At 52.4% G+C, this 8,700-nt stretch overlaps 1 protein-coding gene and 1 pseudogene across 1 annotated transcript; one reads left to right on the forward strand and one right to left on the reverse strand.

The window, feature by feature from the left end:
• Window positions 1-4,019: 4,019 nt before the first annotated feature.
• Window positions 4,020-4,413, forward strand: LOC101562805 (annotated as a pseudogene).
• Window positions 4,414-6,494: 2,081 nt separating this feature from the next.
• On the reverse strand, window positions 6,495-8,492 carry Sdf2l1 (stromal cell derived factor 2 like 1). Its single transcript, XM_004627962.2, has 3 exons — window positions 8,230-8,492; window positions 7,740-7,936; window positions 6,495-6,897 (listed from the first exon to the last, which is right to left on the reverse strand). The coding sequence occupies exons 1-3, from the start codon at window positions 8,414-8,416 to the stop codon at window positions 6,616-6,618; spliced, it is 666 nt and encodes a 221-aa protein (XP_004628019.1). The 5' UTR covers window positions 8,417-8,492; the 3' UTR covers window positions 6,495-6,615.
• Between the last annotated feature and the right edge of the window lie 208 nt (window positions 8,493-8,700).

An 8,700-nucleotide genomic window follows, 5' to 3' on the forward strand; every position in this document is an offset into this window, starting at 1 on the left:
GACTCTGCAATCCCACCATCATCAGCCTGGGGTGTGGATGGGGTTTGAGGCCAGAGTTGGGGTTCAGGGCATGTTAGTCCCATCTCTGGACCATGCTCAGCCAAAAGAAATTTAAAAACAAACAAAAACAAGACAACAAAGATTCCACATGGCCTCTGCCTTCATAATGGGGACTCCAGTCACTGGGAGAAAACTAGTGTGACAGTGTAACAGGGTCTGGGGGAAGAACACTTGATGCCAGAGTCCAGACAGGCACCCTCTAGGTGGGCATGCTGGCCTCTCCCCAACAAGAGGGTGATCTGTACAGGAGTGAAGGGTGGCTGGCTCCAGCCATGGCCACTGGAGCCCAGGGGAAGAGAGAATGGGGATTGAGGAGCCCCAAGGGGCTAGGATACAGAGGAGCATGTACCTGTTGTTGATTGTCATCCCCATACCCCATGAGTGCCAGGCCTTATACCAAGGGATAGGACTGAGGCCAGCATTCCATGGTCTGCAAAAGCCCCTCTGCACACCTGAGCTCTCAAGAAGACAGTCTTGAATGACTGCAACTGGGCACATTGTGTCAGGTGCTGATGGTAAAGATGGTCCTGCAAGCACACCTAGAATCAGGTTCCTTAGAAGTTGTGCCCCAGCCCACCCCAAATTCAGCTGAAAGATATGCCAGACACCTCCCAGTCACCCCTGCCAGGATACATACACACTGTCTTTGTAAGAGTACAAGCTGATGTGGTTGCTGGCCTTACCTGCAGTTCTGTTCCCACTGAGCCCCATGGTGACTGATCCATGAGGTTGCTTCTTCAAAGGTCTTTGCTTGGACCAACAATTCTCTCCTGAGCCTGGTCCTCTTCAAGCCTTCTGAGAAAGTTGAGTCCAAGTACGGGAAGCCCCTCCATGTAAAGCAGTGGGCCTCTATTTCTCCACAAAGCCCTGGAGTCCCTAGTTTTACCTGTGCCCCTGGGGAAAGATCTTCAAACCACAGTCTTTCTGAGTCTGGGGGCTCTGTCTTTGTTTTTTCAGTCATAACTGGATGGGCGACTTAGGGAATGATTCCAAGGACACATTGATCCTCTGATGGAGGCCCCAGTCCTGCTTTGCACTCATGCTCTCTTCCCCTAAGCGCTGTAGACAGTGGTCAGGGGGCCTGACCGATGCCCTTTCATCATTGCACTGCTTCCCAGTGGCCCACAGTAGTGCAACAGGGAAAGAGTGTCGGGCAGGCCTGCTAATGCCTCTCCATGTGGTGATAGTGTTGGTGGTCCTGGTGGGTGGGATCAGAGAGGTGGAATGCAGTCCCACTGGGCAGGGCCTCACTCAGCATGGGGGAAGGGTGCCCTCTGACCTCTGAGGCCCAGTCCTGGTTAGAGTCTCAAGTTTCCATGGAGAAGGGAGTGAACTGGGCAGGGGTAGGGGGAGGGCCTGCAAGCCCCAGGGGACCATCCTGGAAAGAGGAAAGAAGGCCTTGTGGGTAAAGGGTATCCCTAAGGCTAGCCCCAGATGCTTTGACAATATCATTGCACTGCTTCTCAGAGCACAGTAGTGCAATCTCGTCAGAGCACCTGCAGCCAACGGGGGTGGGTGTGAGGGTGGGCTCTCAATACAAGCAGGGCAGGAAGTTCAACTTCCCAGAGGTAAATAGGACCAGAGTCTCTGTTCACTATGAAACTGAGAAGGGATCGCAGCAGGGCTGCTGTCCTGGGGTCTTCAGAACCTCAGGACACCCAAGCCTTCTGCAGCATGCTTCTAGTTGTGGAGGAGGAGAGACTGTAGCCCAGGAGAGAAGGCTGGCTGGTCAGACGGGGTGGGGTGGGGGGGGAAGGGGCGCGCACACAAAGGAGAGGGCCCGCGCTCAGCGCAGTCTGAAGCCCGCTAACGCGAGGAGCAAAGCCCAACGACCCTGAGCCCTTACTCGGCCTGCTCCTCCGTGAGAGTGGCCCCATCCCGGGACGGTGCATCCTTTCCGGCTCAGGACCCCATCCTTGGTCCCTGACCTTGAGCATGCACCCCCCCCACCCCCCCACCCCGTCTTAGCAGATTCTTCTGCCAGCGGCCCAGGGCTGAGAAGGGGCTTCCCGCCCTTCTGGAGTTCCCTGCTCAGAGGAACTGAGATCCTCCTAAGCCCTTCCACGCATCCGGCCCGTGGAACTGTCTGCCCCCTACACCAGGCCCGTCTACTCACGAAGACACAGCTGTTGGCTCAGGGCAGAAGCGGGACGCAGGTGAGCAGGAGGTCCCCACCCGTGCGACCCAGCACCTCGTGGCGTCCTCCTGGCCGCCGGCTCCATCTTAACCCGCTGACAGTAGAAGGGCAGAGCCCCTGAGCCTCAGCATAGCACCGCGCTCATTGGCCGGTGAGGGCCGGGTCTTCGCCTTCCGCAAGTCTATTGGCTGCTCCCAGAGCGATTTCAAAATAGCCTCCAGGCTCCGATTGGCCCAACGCCGCCCGAGTCTCCGGTTCTGAGATTTTAACAATGAGTTCTACAAACACTTTTTCCCCCATTCATAACTTATCAAAAGAAACTTTGCCCGCCTTTTCCTGGCTTCAGTCTCTGCAGGTTTTCTAGCAGTACCGGTAAGAGCGCTTGGAAGACCGGTAGGAAGTGTTTGCCAGAGCCTATCCAAGAGGGGGCTGCGACCCCTGGAAAATATCGGAAGCACCAGCTAAGTCTGTCCATTGAATTAGGTCTCTGGTTCCCTTCTTTGTATTGTGTGCTGTGATTGCCCTCGGCGCCCCAGCCAATGGAATATTGATTCGGACGGGTGAGGGAGGAGAGGGGTTGCATCCCTTTCGGCCCAACGGCCAAACCTCAACGCACGGAATGGGTCTACCAGGGAGGTTTGCTATGGATGCTGGGTACTGAGGCCCCTGTGGCCTTGTGGATCTGTGGAAGGTACAGGGAAGGGGATACTTGAGTCCTTATGTGATTGCAATTCACTTTGTGGATGAGCATTCATTGAGTACCTGCCTGTCCTGGGCAGTGAACAGGGAATGTATTTATTATCCCACTTTTGCACAGCTGCAATGAGGTGTATTTGGAGACACTTGGGTCATTGAACATCTGTGTCTTCTTTTTTTTTTTTTTTAATTTTTTTCCATAAATTTATTGAGAAAGTGTCTTTTAGTCTCAGACCAAGGGCTAACAGCAAATGTTTTTAAGGTAGACAGAGTTGGTTGTGAATCTTTATGAACCTCGATTGTCTTCTCTGAGAAATTGAGATGATCATGGAACATACTTCACAGTTGTTGCCAGGAGCAAATGAGGTGCTGCATAAGCAGTTAACCCAATGTCTGACACTTAGTGTTCAGTAAGTGGGAGATTTGCTGCTGCTCAGATTCTTATTTTTCATCTTGATAGGTGCATCTGGTCTGCTAGCCCATGGGCTCCTAACTGCTATTTACTACTGAGGTCTGCTCTTTAGCAACACCTCACCCTCACTGATTTCCACATGTACAGACCACAGGATTTGTGGGGTGTAGGCCATTGTTAGTGCTTCTCACACTCTTTGGCACTCATCTCTACAGAAAGAAAGCTCACTGCCAGCACATAGGACTCTGGAGGCCTGATTCTGGCTGCTGGAGCCTATGACCCAACAAGGCACAGAGTGTGTGGCAGGTGCCAGTAATTGTTCCTGCCTACCCAATAGCCCTTCACCAGTGAGGAGAGATACTTTAGTGGATAAATACCCTCGTTTCCTTGCCTTTTGGGTAGGATAACTTTTTTAAGACAGGTTTTCACTATGTAGTCCAGGCTGGGCATGAATACATGGAGATCCTTTTAATCTCTACCTCCAGAGTGCTGGAATTCCAGGCATGTGCCACTATGCTTGGCCAGCAGGATAACTTTGATGAGATCCCCACTAGGATTCAGCTCCCACTGCCCATAGACCTGCCTTGCTCCATAAGGGACCCTTTTCTTTCCCTCCCCCTTTCCCAACCCCACTGCCGTCCCTGAGTTTTCTGGGATCACTTCTCAACAATCTCCTTCTACTCAAATCCTTTAAGATCCAGGGAATGGGTCTCGCCGAGCGCAGCCGCTGCAGCCATGGCTAGCCAGTCGCAGGGAATCCAGCAGCTGCTGCAGGCCGAGAAGCGGGCCGCGGAGAAGGTGGCCAAGGCCCGCAAGCGAAAGAACCGGAGACTGAAGCAGGCCAAAGAAGAAGCCCAGGCTGAGATTGAGCAGTAACGCCTGCAGAGGGAGAAAGAGTTCAAGGCCAAGGAAGCTGCGGCCTTAGGATCCCACGGCAGCTGCAGCAGCGAAGTGGAGAAGGAGACCCAGGAGAAGATGGCCGTCCTGCAGACCTACTTCCGGCAGAACAGGGAGGAGGTCCTGGACAACCTCCTGGCCTTTGTCTGCTACATCCAACCACAAATCCATGCAAACTACCGCATAAATGGATAGGAGAAAGGAGCGCCCACTCCTGGATTGACTCTGTAGATGCTCTCGTGAAATACGAAGTTTTAGAAAAGTTCATTTCTATTCTTATGAAATGCGTTAAATTATTTCTTGTGTTGTATACTAGTTCCCTTCACTTTTTGGAGAGTAGCATATCTGGCTTCTGTGGACAAACGTACTTTCTCCAAAGATTTCACCTTTTGCCTCATATTTCTTAGAAATGTAATGAGTATTTGTTGTCTGTTTCCCTATACCTTTTAGCTCAAGACACGTGTATATCATTATTGACTTTTTCTTTCTTAGATTTAGTAAGAAGAAAGAAAAAAAAAAACCAAAACAATTCTTTAAAGAAAGGAAGGGGTTAAATGACTTTTTCCCTTATACTTTCTTAAAGGTCAGGGGCTTTATTTATGAAAAAGTAGTAAATAGCTGTCTGTAACTTGTGTGAAGCAGCAACCTGCCTTAAATACATTCTGCAGAAGAATTAAAAAAAAAAAAAAAAGATCCAGGGAGTGATGGAAGAGGGGTGTAGATATGCAAATGATGCTCAAGAAATTCAGCAGTGCAGGGATCAGGAAGGGCTTCACAGGGGAGAGGGCAGCAATGGACCCAGAGTGTACACATAATCCTACTTTCCAAAGTACTCAGTGGATAGAGCTTTTCTCCCATCTTTTGTTAAGCCCAATTGATTTCCCAAATATAAGGTGCTCTATTCACACTATTCCAAGTCCCGGGGGCCTGGGCCTAGCTCAGTCCTTTAAGTGGCTGCTTCCACAAAGCTGTCAGCCTCAGGTTGCTGGAGTTCGAACCTCACAACTCTCCCGCTGGCCAAATGTGCCCTGAAGGCATTCGAGGAACAAAAAAAAAAATAAATAAATAAAAATCCTTATTCCAAGTCCCTTCCAGCCATAGGCCACCCCCAGCCTCTCCTTTGGGCTTCTCTTCTGTTACTTCAGGGAAGCAGCACCCTCTGCCCCAGCAGCTCCCTTAAGCACCCTACTGTTCCATGTAGCTCTGTTAGCTTAAGTTAGCAAATGCAGGAAGCCTGTCATCTCTACCATCACCTCTACAGAGCACCCTCACAGCAGTGGGGCTCTTATCTCGCTTGATTTTTAGGAATGGCTCTACAGGGTATTCAGGGTCTCACTACTAGAATCGGACTTATAGTGATCTATCTGTTTATAGCCTCCCAAGAGCTGGGATTACAGGCTCAGTTGACATCTCAGTGGGCCTTGGGGGCAGGGGCAGGGCCAGCACAGCAGGCCAGGAGATCCTGGCCCCTGCATCTTCTTGCAGGCACTTTAATCCAATGAGCTATTTGGCTGGCCCTTTTACTCATGTCTTTAAATTGAATACTTTGCTCAAATTGTGCCTCTTCCAGGAAGCATTCTTGGATCTCTTCAGGAAGCCATTCTTTATAGTTATCTTTTTATTTTATTTTAATTTTTTTGGTACCAGGGATTAAATTCAGAACCTTGCACTTGCCAGTCAAATGCTTAAACTGCTGAGCTATCTCCCCAGTCCTATAGTTATCTTCTCTTGAGCTATCTTTTGAAGTTCTGTTCCCTTTAGGATCTTGGATGGTCAAGGTAGGGCCCTGAGATGCCTGAACAGGCCAGAGAGGGTAGGTGGGGGAGCATTTGTACCAAGGGCCAAGAAACCTGCAATACTGATTCCCAACAGATGGGTAGAATCCTCATTTGGTCTTTCATCAAAGATAGGTGTCAAGATTCACAACTGCCAGGAGAATGGGTCCTCACTACAAGGGATATGAGGGCTGAGGAGCTTAAGCCCCATTTCAGCTCGCAGGAGAGAGTGGGATTCCCACTTGTCCTGCCCTGGAGTCCAGCCCCCTCAATAGGAAAGTTCATTAAATGCAGGGACTGGTATATTGAGGTTGTTTGCCATTAGATCAGCTAAGAGTAGACAGGAGAGTTGATTGCTCGAGCAGGGAAGTATTGGAACACATGGAAGAGTACCAAACAGGCTTGGCCAGGTTCAGTAGCCAAACTGGAGACAGGTTTTGCACAGAGGAAGAGACAGTAACTGTGCCAGAGGTTGCTTGGCACCTCCTGATCACCCCCATACTCATAGTAAACACAGTCACAGACCAACATTCTTTAATCACAAAGGCACTTGAGGACCCCTACAAACCCAAAGTCTCCACCAAGAGCAGCCCTGCAGATGTCCTACCCTGCCTTTTTGCATTCACCCATCCACATATTCAGAGTTCATCATGACCTGCAGAAGGCTCCACACCAGGCTTGATAAAGATGCCTTCCATGGCCTTCCACGTATTATGTGTGTTGGCACTTGACATGCCGTGCACCTCATGCTGCCCACGGATAGGGCTCCCATACTGCTCACCGGTGACTGACAGAAACACAGAAGTGCCCACGTGCTGGAAGCGCACAGCAGCCTCACGTTCCCAGTGCTTCCCAGAGCATCGCACTGTCCATAGGTCCAGGTCATCACCTTCGCCGTCTTCCCCAAAAGCACTCACCTCCTATAGGTGTGGGTATGGAGGGAGCATAGTTAGCACAAAGTACACTTAGTTCCTTGGCCTAACAATGGCACTTGTACCCAATGCCCCAGATGTCTCCTAGTCCTTTCCTTGTAGCACTCTGAGCTTCCGCTTCTACAACTGCAAAATGGAACACGAGAACCTTTTCTCCAAGGCCTCCTGCCCAAGGTGGGAGCTTCAGATTCATGCACAATGCTTATCTGTCTGTATGGTGAGCACTGGTCCCCAGGGAGCTGAGGCTTTTTTTTCCTCCATGTTCTCCCAGGCTTATCACTTCTAAATCCAATGCCTTAGGCTGATAGTTTAAGGTCTCTATTTCCAACTTGTTCCTCCACAAACTCCCCAGAAGCACCCTCAGCTCCATTCTAGCCCCTAAACTGCAATGTGCTCAATGCCTTGGCACAAGCTCTCCTACAGTCTAGAAAGCTCTTCTTTTCCCCCTCTGGGCCTGGAAGACACTTACTCATCCCTTCAGGCCTCCAGCCTGAGTTCTTCCTCCCTTTCAGACTTTCCTAATCCTGCTCCCAGAGGCTAGCTGGACTTCCCTCCTGGGCCCCACTTGCTTCTGAAAGAGGAGTTAATCACAGGGATCTCTCATCTGTCTTCTTGCTGGGCTAGGAGCTCCTAGGTGCAGGACTCTAGCAGTCAACTGTGTCCCCAAAGGGGGCGCTCAGTAAACATTTTTAAGTTGAAATTCCCTTTTCACAGAAGCTGAGGCTCAGAGACAGTAAGGGGAAGAAGTCTCGAAGTGGAACCAAGGTTCCGCCCCCGGTATCCCTCACGGAGGTGAGGACCCTTTCCTACTGGTCAGAGTGGAGACGCACCTGGTTGTTGGACAACGGCGACAGGAAGTGGTGTGTATGTAGGTTCTTGCCGGTTAGCACGTGCGTGAGCCGCACCGCCTGCCCGCAGCGCACGGGCAACCCGCGTGGGCAACCGCCCTCCGGGCCTCCGCGGATCCGCCAGTAGCTATTGGCGTCATCCGACGCCTCCACACCGGTCACCGATTGTTGGCCGCTCCCTGAGGGGTGACACCCAGCCCGACCCCAAGGTCTCCGTCAAGGTCCAGAGGATCTGTAACTCCGGACTCCAAGTTTCCCCGGCTTCACGGACACTACGGCTCCCTGGCTTGGCCTCGTCCCCTCCGGATCTCCCGACTCCCTCTGCCCGCCCAGCGCCACGTCTAGACGACTCTCTCCTAGCCCTGGTCCTGCGCTCTCCAGGCTTCTGGCAACTCTTGACTACCGCCCCACAGCCTCCTACGGCCTCCCCGCCTTCGCCCCCTGGCGATCGCCCAGCGCAGGCTCCACGCACCGGACCCGTATTTGATGTCGTGCGAGTGCAGCCGCACTCCGTGTTGCGTGTTGAGCAGCTTCAGCACCGATCCACAGGTCACAGGCCCCACGCCAGTTTTGGCGGCACCACACCCCGGTACCACAAGCTCTAGCAGGAGGGCCAGCAGCACCGGCCCCGCAGCCGCGCGGCGGCCCACGCTCCGCATCGCCCCCGCCAGGCTCTGGCAGTTCCAGACGCGGTCCGCTTCCGTCCCCTGGCTGACCAATCCCGCCCTGACAGCGCCCGCGCACGGCAGCCAATCGAGAGTCCGCGCGGCGCTCGACCTGCGCTGCTATTGGATTGATGAGTGGACCAGCCCGCAGCCTGCAGTCGCAGTAGCTGGGAGGGAGGGGGGCTGGAGACACGAGGAGGGTTTTCATTGGTCCACGCTTCCGAGGACTCACCAATGAACTTTAAGGGGCCGGTGGCCGCGGCACAGAGTGATTATTG

This window comes from Octodon degus, unplaced genomic scaffold (genome assembly GCF_000260255.1).
Source record: "Octodon degus isolate 3935 unplaced genomic scaffold, OctDeg1.0 scaffold00021, whole genome shotgun sequence".
Classification (NCBI taxonomy): Eukaryota; Metazoa; Chordata; class Mammalia; order Rodentia; family Octodontidae; genus Octodon; species Octodon degus.

Excerpts from the sequence above, each read along its gene's own strand:
- Sdf2l1 (XM_004627962.2), bottom strand. The coding sequence starts at position 8,416 with ATGCGGAGCGTGGGCCGCCGCGCGGCTGCGGGGCCGGTGCTGCTGGCC. Across the intron at positions 7,937-8,229 it reads CGACATCAAATACGGGTCCG|GGAGCGGCCAACAATCGGTG; the intron begins GTGCGTGGAGCC and ends GTCACCCCTCAG. Across the intron at positions 6,898-7,739 it reads CGCCGTTGTCCAACAACCAG|GAGGTGAGTGCTTTTGGGGA; the intron begins GTGCGTCTCCAC and ends CCACACCTATAG.